The sequence below is a fragment of the Heteronotia binoei genome, chromosome 4, assembly GCF_032191835.1.
Source record: "Heteronotia binoei isolate CCM8104 ecotype False Entrance Well chromosome 4, APGP_CSIRO_Hbin_v1, whole genome shotgun sequence".
Taxonomy (NCBI): Eukaryota; Metazoa; Chordata; class Lepidosauria; order Squamata; family Gekkonidae; genus Heteronotia; species Heteronotia binoei.
The window spans coordinates 138,083,586-138,100,977 of NC_083226.1; the positions used below are offsets into that span (position 1 = coordinate 138,083,586).

The 17,392-nt window shown below is 44.5% G+C and overlaps 1 protein-coding gene across 1 annotated transcript in view; it reads right to left on the reverse strand.

The window, feature by feature from the left end:
• Positions 1-17,392, reverse strand: part of AP3B1 (adaptor related protein complex 3 subunit beta 1) — a 364,644-nt gene that overhangs the window by 257,060 nt on the left and 90,192 nt on the right. Inside the window, exon 7 of the mRNA XM_060235861.1 lies at positions 14,119-14,301. Coding sequence (XP_060091844.1) covers positions 14,119-14,301 — 183 coding nt within the window. The remainder of the gene's footprint in view (positions 1-14,118; positions 14,302-17,392) is intronic.

Here is a 17,392-nt window from a genome sequence, read left to right on the forward strand (position 1 = left end):
TTTAATATGAACCTTCATTCTTTTATAAGAATGAAGATAATGAGACTTGTATAAGAATTAATAAATACACTGAAAACAGCTACTCCTCCCCCAATCCCATCCCTTTATTGGAAGGCCTCTACCTGTTGAGGCACACAAAATAATTCAGAAGTTAAATTACTAATCTCCAGAGAACAGCACATTTAACTTGGGTATAAAAAAAAATCTGCTGCTCAGAAAGAAGGTAAATTTAGAAAATAAAAATGCAAATATGCATTTTAACATTCTTGAATGTATTAATCTGAAAGGTTTAATTTCCATTTTCCTGCATCAGCTTTATTTATAAAATGTCGTGCCCTATAAATATGCTGTTATTTTCTATAGTCAAGCACCCCCTTAACAAATCTTCTCATTAATATGTAAATTTAAAGTCAATCGGTCTTCTCCCTGACAGCACCATGAATTCCTAGTGCACTGTATAATCGGTTTTGACTTGGCAACCACTATTTATCAAAGATGTCAGTTAGAAAAATTATGGAAAATGCACTGCAATTGATATGGCTGCAATATATTTTGTCAACACTTAATTGTTCCTCAAATCACACATTCACATATAAACAGTCTAAATACTGATCTATAATCACGCAAATAAACTAAATTAAAAATCTGTTATACTACACAAGAAGACTTGTTATGTGTTTATTTAAGAACTTATTGAAAAAAGCATGGAGACCCAATATCAAAAAGGTTTCACTTCTGCTATTTCAGCAATTAAATTAGTAAGAAACCAAATTGGCACCTGAACTTTCTGGCCCTGTGCCAGAACTGCCAACTCTTGATCATGGTTAAGCAACTGGGAGCAGGCCACAGGCATGCATATCCCTTTCACCTGCATCATTGAATATGGTGCTGCAATGCACCTCTATACATCTACATCAGCAAAGTGTACAAACCAGTGGCACACTCCCAGTTCCGTAAGATTTTGTACTAAAGTTTGAGGAGAGCAGGGTTTGGGGAGGGGAGAGGGCTCAACTGAATATAATGCCACAGAGTCCGCCCTTTAAAGTAGTTATTTTCTCTAGGGGGAGAGAGATCTGCTGTTTGGAGTTCAGTTGTGATACCAGGAGATTTTCAGGCTCCACCTGAGATTGGAAAGATATTTCTCCGCAGTAGACAATCTGTTCTTGGTGTGAATATCAATATATTGAAGTGATATATGAATTTGTGGACAACTTACCTTTCCCTCCATGAGGAAGGTTGATTGAAACGTCCTGACCAGCTAACTAGTAACGTCAGAGGCAGTTTTAGGGTGTCCAGAATTGAAAGTGTTAACAGACAAATGATGCAGCACAAACATTGGACTGGATAAGTTTATTGGACTAGACTTTTTTCAATACATATGAATTTATTGTACTTTGAAGATTCAATCAACATTACGAATTTATTATACTGTATGAACGTTTTTCAATATACTATAAAAATCAATTAGTTAACTGACCACGGTTTATTTGTGTATATTCATACCCTTGGAGAAAATGGCTGCTTTGCAGGGTGGACTCTCATTATACCTTGCTGAGGTAACTTCCTGTTTTGGTCCACACTGTGATTTCAGATCAGCAACAGACTTTCAGCCTAACCTACCTCACTGGGTTGTTGTGCACATCAAAAGGGGGAGAGGAGAATGGTATAAGCTGCTTTAGCCCACACTATAGAGAAAGACTACTTTTCCTAGGTGGAAACTGCGAGGAGGGAGGAGATAGAAACCTGAAGTCAGATCAATTCTCCTACAGAAAATGGCCGCCTTGGGTGGGTGAGAAGACAGAAACAGGGGGCCTCTTTCTAGTGCCCGTTGTATCTGCCTCCACAATGGGCCTTATTCCTACTCAAGAAGAAGGCAACGTAGATTAATCTCTGTGAGCACTCACCACTGACTTGATTTCACATAAAACCAGTTTTCCCACATTATGCCTCTTCCTATTAGCTCACACTTTATATTGCAAGCTCACAGCATCTTCACTGATTATAACCACTGATTATTCTTTTCAAAAAACATACAAAACTATTTGAAGGTCACATGAGTTGTATGAAATTCAGACCATACAAAAAAGTAGTGCACACATTTTTCTGCTAATTATTGTGTTACATCATTCTATTCACACTACTTTATTAAAATGTCTATAGTTAAGGTAAAGGTAGCCCCTGTGCAAGCACCAGTCGTTTCCGACTCTGGGGTGACATAGCATCACTTTCCCCCTAGCAAGCTGGGTACTCATTTTACCGACCTCAAAAGGATGGAAGGCTGAGTCAACTTTGAGCTGGCTATCCGACCCCAGCTTCCACTGGGATCAAACTCAGGTCGTGAGCAGAGAGCTCGGACTGCAGTCAGACAATGCCTCAAAAGGCGGCTATTAAAATCCATTTACTTTACTCTCACCTACATTGAATAAGAGCAAAAATAGCTAATCATTCCATTTGATCAACCATTTTACATATGTTTCTGAAAGCAGTCTTCTAAGTCTGAATTCAGCATCAATTGAAAAAAATCAACTCAACATCTGATTACAGTGCCATGTTAGGAAGGTTTCACAGAAAGCATAAGTGCAGTGATGCTGAATTCAGACTTAGAAGACTGCTTTCAGAAACATATAGAAACTGTACTACCATACTTGATCAAGCAACATAATGTGAAATACAAAACCAGTATGGTGTGAGTGGTTAATGTCTCATTTAAGCCAGGAAGGCTTGAATTCAAATTCCCATTTATCCACAATTTAAGAAAAACAGTTAGATTTATACCCCATCCTTCGCTCAGAATCTCCTTCCTTCCTCTTCCCACAACAGACACCCTGTGAGGTAATTGAGAACTGCTCTTTGAGAGCTGCTCTAAGAAAACTATGACTGACCCAAGGTCACCCAGCTGGCTGCATGTGGAGGAGTGGGAAATCAAACCCAGTTCTCCAGATGAGAGTCCGCCACTCTTAACTGCTGCACCAAAAATGTTAAGAGGTTACAGCCTAACTAATTCATAGGGTTGTTGGGAAAATAAAAGAGAGAGTTGCAATAGCTTGGTATATCCCTTGGAGAAGGTAAGGTTTAAAAATATAATATAATGTAATATAACGGAAGATTCTGTTCATTTACCGTGAAGTCTTCCTTCTCGGTGGTCCCAGAATGGGTCAGTCCTGACCATTGGGATCTAGCTCCTCCTCTCCATAGGCAGGGCCAGCAAACAAGTTCCTTCCAGGAGGGGAGATACCTTCCCCTTACTTTCAGTTCGTCTTCCAGTCTTCTAGAAAACAAACTGCAGCCTAGGGAAGAAAACACTACAGTAACGCCCGTCTTCCCCTCCCAGACCATGAACCAAGGAAGCACACACATTTTCAACCAACTTCCTTTATTCAACAGTTGTAACCAGAAATTCTTGCTACAACCAAGCCAGAATGCAGGCAACTATTAACTCTCCATGCGAAAGTACATGGTCTACAGAAACAACAGCAAAAAGAACCCCAATCCTGAGCTTCCAGGACTTCCAGGGTTGAAACAAAAGACTGAGCCAATCCCATACCGGGCAGGGAGGACTGACTCACTCTGGGGCCACCGAGAAGACTTCATGGTAAGTGAAAAGAATCTTCCGTTCTCCAGTGGTCCCAGTAGTGGGTCAGTCCTGACCACTGGGACATATAACAGCATTACCTGAGGGTGGGCCCACTCAATCCTTTGGATCAGACAGCAGCCTGTAGCACCTTCCTGCCGAAGGCCGCCTCAGCTGAAGCAATCTTATCTATACAATAATGGCGTGTAAAGGAGTGCTCCGAGTGCCACGTGGCCACTCTGCACACTACGTACAAAGAGGGGAATGCCCTGTATGCTGCAGAAGTGGCTACACCTCTTAAGGAGTGGGCTGTAATGCCCGATGGAGGATCCAAGCCTCTGGCCTTAAGGGCTTCCATGATGCAACTGTGCAGCCACCTACTGACTGTGGATTTAGAAATGGCCTTGCCCTTGGGTCAGGCACTAAAGGAAACAAATAAAGAATCCGACACCCTCAGTGACTTAGTTCTGTCCAGACAGAAGTTTAAGTCTCTGTGAATGTCTAGACAGTGCCATAACCTCTCTTTCTCGTGCTTCGGGTTCGGACAAAAGGAGGGAAGGATAATTTCCTCTGACCTGTGAAACAATGAATTAACTTTTGGAAGAAAGGCCGGGTCCGGTCTCAAGACCACCTTATATTTGTGGAAAACACAAAGATCCTTGTGAATGGACAACACCTTAATCTCAGACACTCTGCGTGCTGAAGTAATGCCCACCAGGAAAATCGTTTTAAAGGTCAGCAGCTTTAAGCTGCATGAGGCCATAGGCTCAAAGGGCTTGTGACTTAAGGCCTCTAGAACCACATTCAAATTCCAAGAAGGGAACCTGTGTGTCTGCAGCGGGTTAAGGAGAGACACCATTCCTAAATTTAAGAATTCTTAAATTCTTGATATTGAATGTCTAGATAATATCTTGCCCTTCCTATCGCCTCTCACCGCTGAAATACCTGCTACCTGCCATCTGAGGGTATTGGTGCTAAGACCTTTCTCCAACCCCGCCTGAAGAAAAGCAAGCACATCTGCTATCTTATCGGACATAGGGTCTGTATCATGTTCCTGACACCAGGATGTGAAAGTTTGCCAAGTAGCATTGTACACTCTATTAGTAGATACCCTTCTAGAGGCCAACATGGTATCCATCACCCCTTTTTGGTACCCCAGCTCCGTCAGCTGCTTCCGCTCAATTTCCATGCTGTGAGTTTTAGCATCTCCAGTTGCGGACACAGCACCTACCCCTGGTGTAATAGGTCCTTCCTTAGGGGAAGTCTCCAGGGCTCGGCTACTCTGAGTCGCATCAGCTCTTGAAACCAGACTCTTCTGGGCCAAAAAGAAGCTCCTCCGCCCCCAGCTCCTGTACCTTGAGTAAGAACCTCTGCAACACCTGCACTGGGGAAAAAGCATACAGAAGAGTCCTGGGCCACTCTGCATGAAGTGCATCTGTGCCCATTGCCTTTGGAGTTTTTGTTCTGACGTGAACAGGTCCACCCCTGGAGTCCCGAACCTCCTGCAAATCTGGTGGAACACCGACTTGTTCAGTGACCACTCCACTGGGTCTAGAGTTTGTCAGCTGAGTCAGTCCGCTAGCATGTTCTCTTTCCCCGCAACATGTGTTGCCTTCAATGACTGAAGATTTTTCTCTGCCCAGTTCATCAGAAGAATTGCCTCTCTCTGCAGGAGTTTTGACCACGTCCCGCCTTGCTTGTTCACAAAGACTTTTGCCGTCATATTGTCCGTTTGGACAAGAATATGTCGGTCCTTCACCATGTCTTGAAGGTGGATCAGTGCTAGTCTGATCGCCCTCAACTCCAGGACATTTATGCTGTTGGAGGTTTCCTGATCGGACCAGCGACCCTGAGTCATTGTTCCTTCCACATGTGCCCCCCAGCAAAACAGACTGGCGTCTGTCATTATGACCGTTTGAAGTGGTTCTCTCAAGCTTTGACAGGCTTGAAACCGAAGCGGCGGCAACCACCACTGCAGGGACTCTTTCACCTGTTTCGGCACTCTTAACTGGAGCGTCTTCCTCTGAGTAATTTCTGGACTGGATGCGCCGTGTATGGGAACATGCCCATTGCACCAGGTCCTGGCACAAGACGAAGAGTCCCACCAACTTCGCTAGAATCATCACATCCGTAGTTTCTGTGTATAACACCGAGTGAATCAATTGTCTCAGCTTCGATTGTCTTTCCTAAGTGAGGAAGACTGTCTACTCTCGTGTCGATCTGCACCCCCAGATGAAGGATGGATTGAGCCAGGATGAGGGAGCTCTTTTCCCGATTTATGACAAATCCGTGAGATGACAGAACATCCATTACCTCTTTCAGGGCTGCCTTCGTCTGTGCAAACGATGTTGCCTTGACCAGGATGTCGTCCAGGTATGGAAATAGCGACACTCCTCTGAGATGCAAGACTGCCACTAGCGGCACCAGTATCTTCGTGAAAACTCTGGGCAAAGATTTTAGGCCGAATGGCAAGGCCTTGTACTGGTAGTGGCTTTTGTCGTATGAGAATCTCAGAAAACGGCGATGTTCTTGTAGAATTGGGATGTGTAAATAGGCCTCAGATAGATCTATCGATGCCAGAAAATCCCCTTTTTGTAGGGATAGGTGGATCGAGCACAAGTTTCCATTCAAAATGTCTTCGTCACTACCTTTCTGTTGAGCCATTTCAGGTCTAAGATTGCTCTCATGTCCCCGTTCTTCTTCGGGACGATGAAGAAGATAGAATAGACCCCCTGTGCCTTCTCCTCCTCTGGTACTGGTTCTACAGCCCCTATCTTGAGGAGGTGGAGGATGGCTGACAGTAGAAGCTGGTGTTTTTGAGGAGACTTGTTTCTGGGGACTTCCAGGAATCTGTCTCATGGAGTGGTTCTGAATTCTATGCTGTAACCCTTGGACACCATTTCTATCACCCATCTGTCTGTTACAGTCTGTTTTCACAGTTCGGCGAAGTGTTGGAGACGACCCCATATAGCTGCTGGGGGGCTGTTCCAGGCATAGTCAGGTGGAATTGCCTTTTCTTGGGCCCTTAGAGGACTGTCCTTTGGCGCTGAAGGATGAAGATCTGGTGCAGTGGGACTTTTGTTGCCATTTTCCTCTATAGGATTTGGAGTAATTTCACTTGGAGTCCCTCCTGTGATCCCGAAAGGGCTGGAACCTTCTCTTATCTCTGTCACATTTTTTGGATGGGAGAACCTTCTTCTTGTCCTCGTCCTCGTCCTCAACCAGGTATCTCTCCAAGCCTTGTCCAAAAAGTAGGTCACCTCTGAAAGGTACCGCTGCAACCTTGGCTCTTGCAGATGGGTCTGCGTCCCAGTTTCGCAACCAGGTGTTCCTCCGTCCTCCTCCTCCAGATGTTTAGTCTTCTTTGCACATTTTTTAGGCTTCATCTTGGGTTCCTGATTGGGATCCCCCTTGCTAGACTGGACCTCCTTTTTTACTATCTGTTGGATCCAGGCAAAAAGGTTTGCCTTGGCCTCTGCTCCTGCTAAGTCCACTACTGGATTTTCCATCTGTTCCTCTTGAGAGGGAGAGTCAGACAGGTCCAGGTGACAAGTATCTATGTCCTTAGCCTTGGGGAATTCAGATGAGGTAGTCATATTGAATTTCGCAGAAAATACTGTAAGGAAGAGAAAACATAAAATGGCTGCCTTTCCCGCCTAAATTCTGCTTCCCCTTCCACACCCTGCAGGCCCTGTGCAAGCCTTGCTAATGGGCTGTGCGACTCCCCTTCTCTCCTTGACCTCCTCTCTGCAGGTCTTTCCCCTCAGGAGGAATTATCATCCCCTGAGGCAGGGTGCCTGTGTGCTTCCCCCCCTCATGGAGGTTCCAGCACTGGGGTCCCCTGAGGCTTTGTATTGTCCAAGAGAGAGCGGGGGGCGCCAAGCGTCAAGTCGCTGATTTAGCCTACCCCAGGTCGTTTGTCACTTTCCCCCTTTGCCTGCCAGGACCTCCCTTCCCTGGGTCGCTTACGGACCCTACCTGCTTCATCAGAGAAAGGAGGGAGCAATCGCTGTCGTCCTGCCCATCCTAGGCTTGCTGTCGGGTCTGGGCCAGGGATTGGGGTACTGGCGGGGCTGCCGGTGCATGCGCTGTCGCCTCCACCGCGTTCATTTGCCACCTCAACACCTGCCGCCGTTCTGTGCTTCCCACCGTTTGTTTACCCGTGGCTCAGCTGTGCCATCGGGCAGCATGCGAGAGCTGGCGCGTCTTCGCCTCTGTATCTGGGAGGCGTGGGGAGGCCTCTGCCACACTCCTGAGTTTCCCAGCGTCAGGCCGGTCTCACAGGCATTCTGGGCGCCGAGGGAAGGGGGAAAGGTAAAAATCTCCGTCCCTTTCCTTGTGGCTGTGTTTTAGGCTGTTCTTTTTTTTTTCATAGTTGTGGTTGAGCTCAAGAGCTCAGCTGGCACGTCCTGCTCTGGAGGCAGGGCCAAGCAAAACTGAAAGTAAGCGGAAGGCACCTCCCCTCCTGGAAGGAACTTGTTTGCTGGCCCTGCCTACGGAGAGGAGGAGCTAGATCCCAATGGTCAGGACTGACCCACTACTGGGACCACTGGAGAATGTAAAAACATGTAATGGTGGAGTCTGAATTAACATTTCTGAAAAACATCATAATGTAACACCTGCCTCATAAACTAATCAAGTATTTAATCAACAGTTTAATGTCATCTCATGCCCCACTAGCATTCCCTTCAGAGTAACTTATATAACTAGAAAGCCTTGTTCCTGGAAGGAAGACCCTCTCCCCGCACCTTGCAACCTGGCATTTTAGAATCAGTTCAGCTTCTTCTCAGGACTATCCTCCCACCACTGTAATTCTCAATGCTCACATTTCAGGATCTGAAAATTATGGATCATCACCCCCTTCTGCCTTGCTCCCACTCTCCCACTCAATCTCCCTTTCTCCTCTGCCATTCCCACTCTCAGTCTAGTCCCTCCTGTTCCTCAGTTTTTCATGACTGCTCTTCTCCCTCCCTGAGCCCTCACACCAGAGATGTCTTGTTCTATTTTAGACTTCCTCTTTTTTTGCTCAAAACCAGGTCCTGGGAAGTGAGCCATCTCCCTTTCTCTATCTCCTTAGCCTCACAACTTCATGCAAAAATTCTCTGCCTTTCCTCCTTTCACTCCCTGAATCAAGCCCAATTCCTCTCTCCTATTTGCAATACCTCTCTCTTTTCTCTAATATCAACAATTTGGGAGGATATTAAACCTCATTCCCCCAGAATCCCCCTCCATAACAGTCCCATTTTGTGGATTTTTAAAAACTGCTCTAAGTCATGTTCAGAGTTAGATGCACAAAGATTTCTTTATACAAGACTGAGACAACACTGAATTGCTAATTACCTGAATTTGCAATAATGGATGAAATGATGATGAAACTAGTCTTTGATGAAGGAGTTTTACTCCCATTTTGGCTTAAAGGGGAAAAAAATCTGAGACATCTTTGGACACTATTAACCCATGTTTATAGCATAAAGCAGAGCTTTAAAAGTTAGGTGGCTGAACAACAGAAAAAAGACCGTTAAAGTAGTCTTTCTAAAACCCACTCTCAAAAAAAAAAAAGGTCATCATGCACCAAACTGGTGAGTTTTAGACATCAGACTAAAGAAATTATAATTTTCTGAGTATTTGGTTAATCCTCTCCAGTTCTGGATATTTTATTCTTTTTTAAAAAAACAACAACCCTGTGTTCTTCTTAAATACCAAAAAGACACAATTTCCTTACAGCTAAGATCAGATAGCACCTAATAGTATTTATATAAATAATATTTAAGATAAATTTCAGGTTTCAGGTAGAGTCAATTAAAGCATTTTCCAGATTTGCTTTCATTCTGTTGATAATTCTCTCTTTTCCTTGTCACATCCCTGTGGCTGACATTGGCTTAGCTGCTCTGATGTCACAAACATCTGGGTGGCTGGGTCATTTTTGTAGAAAACAAGGTTCTGGAGCTCATTAGCACCACTAATTTGCATATGCCATACACCCCCGACATCACCAGAAGGTATACTAAATTATATCAGCTCATAATCTACCTGAAATGCTTCTTGAATTATAATTATCATAATAAAATCTTACTCCCATCATACTTTCTAAATTCCTTTTTCCTATGTGGCCACAGTAGCATGATGAAGATTTCCATCTCTCTGCTTTATATGGTTTGGTTATTTTCCCTTTTTTCTGTGTGTGGAAAAATATTAGAAAGTTTGTCAAAGCTTTAAAAAAAAAGGTAAAGGTAGTCCCCCTGTGCAAGCACCAGTTGTTTCCAACTCTGGGGTGATGTCGCATCATGACGTTTTCATGGCAGACTTTTTATGAGGTGGTTTGCCATTGCCTTCCCCAGTCATCTACACTTTCCTCTCAGCAAGCTGGGTACTCATTTTACCTACCTCGGAAGGCTGAGTCAACCCTGAGCTGGCTACCTGAACCCAGCTTCTGCCAGGACAGAACTCAGGTCGTGAGAAGGGAGCTCAGACTGCAGTACTGCAGCTTTACTACTCTACACCAAAGGACTCCTCTGTCAAAGCTTAAAATTCAGCAAAATTCTCACAGGGGGTTTGAACAATGGAGCCCAGAGGCAAGTATTTGGGGGAGGGGGAAGAAAGAAAGAGTACAATAAAATGAAGAGGTTCCGGAGCTCTGCTCCTGTGAGCTCCTGCCCAAAATGAGGCCTGCTAAGTAGTAAAGGCAGATTACTGAATACTAAGACGGATTTGAGATGGAATGAATATAAAGTCAGCTTTATAAAATTATAAAATGGAATTATAAAGTCAGGTGACAACTCTTGGTCAATTAGAACTGGTCCTCATAAATGAAATTCCTAGGATCATGATAAACAGTTCCAAACTTCTTTATACACTGAGAACAACTGAAGTACAGAATATCAATATTGCCTTGAAAAGCAGGTTTGATTGATCTCCATTTGGCTACATCATCCATTTTTAATGTATTTTATTATAACGCAAGATATAGGAATATTTTTCCCACCATGGTGCTATTGAGGAGGAGATCACATGAAGACTTTGCATTTACACATTCTCCTCTGCTAGCCTCACCATAGGGAAAAATGAATTTAAGAAAAAGTTATACTCTATATTTCCAATTTCTGCTCAAGGCAGCTAAAGCTAGTATCTTCCCAATTCTTTCACTTCTTCTCAGAAGAAGATTGAAGCCAATTCCTGATTCCACCCATCCACCTATTATTCATTCAGAATCCTAGAAATAAAGGCACCACATTTGAAGATTATATTGTAGGGTCTCTTCATATTTTGTTTCTTCTGAGTAGATGTCAGAAATCACTCTAAGCATACAGAGTAATGAAGGATAATGTGGAACAAACAACTCTGGGGGGGAAGGAAGAGAGAGAGAGCGCTTCCATACTACTCTGGCTGTTTTTATTTTTTTGCATCCTCTTTTTTAATTAAACTTTTAAAAACAATATACAAGTGCAGTCAAAGAATTGTTATCTCTATTACTGAACTGGTATGACAGAAACACTGACATGACCACAGTATACCTTTCCTTTATTTTTATTTATTTCTTTCATTTTAACTGCCGTCCCCTACCAGGGGGCTCAGGGCTGTGTACAGCATTTTAATTCATAAGTAAAAATTTAAAACTAATAAAAACACAGCAACTAAGATGGCATTAGGAATTCAACAGTACCACCACCTAATGGGAAAAGCAGGATGATGAGTGGGATCACCAGTAGGATGCCACCGTCGCTGTCCTCAATCAAATGCCTGGTGGAACATCTCTGCCTTACGAGCCTTGCAGAACTGTAGTAAGTCCCTCATGACACAGATGATATTTGGCAGAGCATTCCACCAGGCTGGAGCCATGGTGGAGAATGCCCTGGTCTAGTTGAGGACAGTTGGACATCCCTCAGGTCAAGGACCATCAGTCGATTCTGATTCTACCAAGCGTAACGCTCTTCTAGGGGTACACTGGGAGAGGTGATCCTGAAGTGGATCCCAGACTGTTAAGGGCCTTGAAGGTCAACACTAGAACCTTGAATTTGATCTGGTACTCCATTGGAAGTCAGTGCAGCTCACATAGCACCAGATGAATATATGCTGTATGCATGGAACCATGCTGCTGCATTTTGTACTAGCTGGAGTTTCCTGGTGAGTCTTAAGGGTAAGTGCACATACAATTGTCTAATACGGAGGTGACCACTGCATGGATTACTGTGGCTAGGCCTGGATCTGGCACAGCTGAAAAAAAATGCCAGTCTGGCAACATTTGTGACCTGGGTCTCCATCGGTAAGGAGGCATCCAGGATCACATTCAAGCACCTAACAGTTGGTGCCGGTCTTAAAAGGCACACCATCAAGAGCTGGGAATTGCCATCCCAAGTCTGAGACTCCGTGCCCCAGCTACAGAGCCTCTGTCTTAGAACGATTCAGTCTCAGCCAGCTCTGTTTGAACCATCCCACCACAGCCTCCAGTCTCTCAGCCAGGATTGCCAGGGTGGTCTTTGGCTGGTAGCCCATCAACAGATAAAGCTGGGTGTCATCAGCATACTGGTGACATCCCAGTCCAAAACTCTGCACCAGCTGGGCTAGGGGGCACATGTACATGTTAAATAACATTGGGGAGAAGACTGTCCCTGGGGCAACCCCACATACTAAGGGTACCCTCTCTCACATGTCAGCAAGGCAGTGGGTCAAAAGGTCACGATGGACCGTGTCAAATACTAATGTTAGATCTAGTAATAACAGCAGAGCCAACCCGCCATGGTCCAACTGCCTATGGAGCTCATCTGTGAGGGCAACCAATGCCATCGCCATCCCATGGCCAGGTCAGAAACTGGACAGGAATGGGTCCAGGGCTGATATATCCTCCAGGATTCTCTGACACTGCTCTGCAACCACTCTCTCAACTACCTTAACCAGAAATGAGAGATTCAAAACTGGGCAGTAATTGGAAGGATCTAAAGGAACCAAACCTAGGGTTTTTTTAAAGAGCAGTCCAACCACATCCTCCTTCAATTCTTCTGGGTAGACCCCTGAATCCAGGGGCAGACTGATTACATCTACCAGGGGACCCAGGATCCTGTTAACATCAGTCCGGGTTCTTAGTCGAAAGACAATCAAGGGGCTTCCAGTTGACTTACTGTATCTACACTGGCTGGAAGGTCACAGAGGAGTGACAAGACTTTCTCTGCTAAAAAGTTCACAAAAGCCACACAGCTAATGGCCAAATTCCTAGTAGTTTGAGTTCTCTCCATAAAAGACGTTAAGAATTTGATTACCTTGATCAATTGCGCTGGGCAAGAGCTAGCGGATGCAATGGAGGCTGTATAGAGCTCCTTTTTAGCAGACTTCACCACTACACCCATAAGATTTCACAAATGTCCTATAAGATGCTCTTGCAGTTTTGTCATGAATTCACTGCCAAACTCACTCTAAGTTATTGTTTCATTCTCCTGCGTTCTGAACTATACCGGGGGATATTTTCGACTGGGAGCAAAAAGGACACCAGGGGGCAATTTCATTGATAGCTTCAGAGAGATGGAAATTCCAGCCCTCTGTCAGCTCATCCAATGAATCATCAGGGGGCTTCAGATCCCAGAGAGAATTCTGAAACCCAATCGGGTCCATTACTCTCCATGAGCCAGCATAAATCTGCTCACTGCTGTGACAGGAGGAGGCTGGAACATTCAACCGGGCCTTCAGAGAAAAGTGATCTGACCACAGCACCTCATCTTTAGCAATCAGATCCATATTCATCCCAATACCAAAGATCATCAAATCCAGTGTGCTGCCTGATTGGCGTGAGGGGCCTAATACAATCAGGGAGAATGCTGCCATGGACTATTCTGGAGTACCATATTTACAAAGACCAAGTATTCAAAATGTAATATCCATTTAACACAGTGTACACTAATCAGCATACATCACAAGAAACTGGAGAATACATGCTTAGAAGCAAGGGTGAACTTGCTTTAACCTGCAAAGCTAGCCAAGTTTTGAAAAACAGAAAGTTCTTTATAATATATGCAATAGCTAATAACCTCTCAATTTGTTATGCTGTATGTATGTAAGTATGTGTTGAAGAAGAGAAGTCACACATCCCATATCTTTCTTTGCTCTTACACCCCATTTCCTTATCCTACAGTTCTTTCCTGTTCTTTTCCTTACTTTCTTCTAAGTTCAGTGCTAGCCAATATGCGGTACTGCTTTTAGAAATTCACCCTAAACATGCCCTATCTCTTGTAATCTTGTAAGCTAAGCAGAGTCGGGCCTGGTTAGTACCAGAAGTTCAAGAAATGCCATCTGAAGCACCTTAAAAGCGGCCTTCAGAGATTCTCTCTAGGCAAAATGTATTGAACTTGCTAAAGTGTCATAAAAGGTAACATTGTGACAGGCACCAAGGCCATTTTTTTTCAGTCAATAGTAGTAGTGGGGGCTATTTCTTTCAGTCAACAGTAGTAATGTCAGCAACAGCCTACTTTCAAATATTCCAGGCATCTTTGTTCCCATGCAATTGTAATGTATTCATTATTAATAATGTCCTTTTAAAAAAACGGAAAAGGAGAACAGCTTACCTCTTTCCAAGGACTCACAAACTGAGTGCGTGCATATCGAGTCAGCATATGGATAATGACAACTTGTCCCCATTCCTCCACGTCAACCAACAGATTACATAGTTTTCGATAGTTCTTATGAATCAGGTCTATTCTGTCTGGGCAGACTTCCTCAAATGCCATCACAACACTTCCTGCTACAAGCTAGGGAACAAGAATGTAAAAACGCAAGAATCAACAAAGGTATTCATAGTCAAAATGACAGACTCTAAAGGGGAAATATTATGAATACTTCACCAGATACAGAGAAATGCAGCTGTTTAAACTTCTTTCCCACATTACATTTATGCACAGATGTGAGTTTTGTCAGCTTGTATAAAAGCTTTCTAGATACAGGTCTCCAAGTGAGCCTAGTCCTTGAGTCCTGTGTAACAGCTCAAATATATAGGTTTCTTCTCCAACAGAAGGAGGAAGGGACACAGAGAAGCCATAAGTAGGTACACAAAGAATGATAAAAAGTGACAGAATAGGAAAATATGATGATTATCACTAGTGATCATTACACACTAAAGTATATGTACTTTTTGTGTTTTCAAGTACAGCTCACTATCATAAAACATTCTTAACTACAGAACAAAACAAATGCAGTTCTTAAAAAGTATACAAAAATAAGACTTTGGAAATGCTAAGTGTCAATATGGAACATGGAAAACTTAAGAAAAGACCTAGATTTTTATTTGGTGAAGAGACAGATTTCTTATCACTAGCTTGTCAGATACCCAATTTATGACCTCATTCAGAAAAAAGTCAAAGATTTATTGTATCAACACTAGGGGTGTGTGCTCAGTATAAACCAAGCCACAAAAATACCCAATACTTTTATCAGTATTTATTAGGTATTTTCTCAGCCAATTACTGAGCAGCCTGGTGATTCAGCCATGCAAAAATGGCTGCCCCAAAAAATCCTGAAAATATTCAGGATTTTTTGGGGCCACCGGATAGCTGGTGTTTGCCACTTGGAGGTGTTTAAAAGGAATTTCTTCCCTTTAAGCACCTTCTGGGTGAAATCGCCACTTCAGACCCTTTAAATGTTTTTTGCAAATCAAGCCAAGCTGCTCATGAGTGAACTCCAAAGCAGTGAGTTCACCCCCTTTCTTAAGAGAGCCCTGCTGCAGCTGCCACAGCTCACAGGGCCCTGCTGCCAATGCAGCAGCTCCAAAGGAATCTGCCAGACCCCTGGGGTCCTGACACTGCTGCTGGGAGGGGGGGAGCAGGTAGGTGGCTGGGAGAGCCCCTGAAGTTGATGCTTGGTGGGGGGGAGGAAGAAGCAGCAAGCAAGGAGAGCCTCCTACTCAACCCTGTCTCTGTAGCTGCTGGCTCAGATGCTCTTTTAAAACTTTCTCCTGGTTTCAAATCTGTCAGACTTCAGGACAAAACAGCACTGAAGAGAGGGAATGAGGAGGATTATTTGTTTCCCTTCCTCCCAACTCCTGTGCTGCTTCTCCCTGACTTTGTAGTTACCAGCTCAACTGTCCTTTAAATCTTTCTCCAACCTTCTAAACTGTCAGACAGCAGGGAGAAACAGAGCAGGAGCTGGGGGGGTTCACCACCATACAACCATGCAGCACAGGAACTGGGGGTTCCCCACCATGCAACTGACCCTTGTCTAGCACCCAGAACTGCACAACAATTTGTTTAAACCAGCTTCTAGACTACATTAACAATTTAAAAACAGCAGGATATTTTTTAAAAATCAAGAGAAAGTATGGATAAAGAATTACATATTTTGTTGGCTCTGGAAACTTAGCAAACTCACCATCGGCCAGTTATCTCTAGGGAAGTGATTCCATAACTCAGGTACCACTAGAGAAAAAGCCTTGTCTTACATAGCCAACCCCCCCCACCCAGTTTCAGATGATGGTGGCACACAGAGTAGGGCTTCAGGCAGGTATAATAATCAGGAAGGTTTTATTACAGCAGGCAGTTCTCAAAGACCTTAATCCCAGATCATATAGGCTTTCAATGTCAGAATCATCACTATAAATTGAGAATGCAAGAGGAAGCAGGTGCCAATACAACTCCTTTGGCAAAAATTAATAGATTGCTACTGCATTTTAAACTAGCTGCTGTCTTCAAAGGCAGCCCCACACTGAGCATCCAGCAGTGAACTAGCTTTAATGTGAGTAGAACTGGCCAGAGATGTGAAGTGATACAGACAATATGTGAGCCTCCAGCTGCGGAGGCTCCAGCTAATTAGCACACCCAAAGTGCACAGCTGTTCTCTCCAGGGGAGCTGATTCCTGACTAGAACAAGATCTGCTTAATCACTGATGTGGTATAGAATCGACCACCAGCACCTCCATCTTGTCAGGACAGATGAGTTCCTTGGGTTTCATCTACATGAGTTTATTGGCCCTCGCTTCCATCTACATCAGAGTAAATTATCCATCATTTACTAGAGGCAGGACCACAGACAGGATTTAAAGTTTGGAGGGGCACAGGGACACAATTTTTGTTGGGGGGGGCTGGGGGCCACCAATAACCCCTCCCCACAGCAAAAAAACCCCTCCCTGCCGGCAAAACACAAAAAGCACCCCAAGGAGCATGACAGCTTTGGAAAGGGGCCCTTGGCTGGCTGGTGCCTTGGCACTTTTTTATTGGGACATAGCAGGCATCAGCAACACAGGCAAAAATCTGCCACAAACAGTTCACACAGGCACACAAGAGGATCACGCCTCTGGACAGCCTTCCCCGCTGCCTCCTCACAGAGAGCCATTTGTGGGGTAGCTTGGCTCACACATCCCTGTTGTGGGTTGGCGCCTGCCCTTCAGTGCCTCAGGGCTCTCAGCTGCATATGGGTCCTCAGCTACCACTGCTGCCTGCTCCTCATTTTCTTCCAGGGGCCGAGCTCCCACCAATGCTGCTACTGCTTTACATCAGCAGAAGAACAGCTTCTTGACAGATCCACCTACTGCTGGCCCTGCCCGCCACCACCAGCCCGCCAAATCACCCAGGGGTGGCCCATCAGCTAATGGGACATGTGTACTGACATCAGGGTCTTCCCTTTCCCCACTTCTATCCAGCCTCAGCTGGCACTGGTGTGTGTGTGGGGGGGTGCTTCCTTCATTCATTGGATGGCCAAGGCTGCCCCATGGCGCCTGCAGCACTCTACTTCGGTCTTGGAAGCAGCCACTTGGCAGTGGGGAGAGAAGGATCTCACTGGCTGCACTCCAATGGAGGAGTCCTCCATTGGATTAAATGAAGGGGCCTCCCCCCCATAGCTACACAGAAGTAT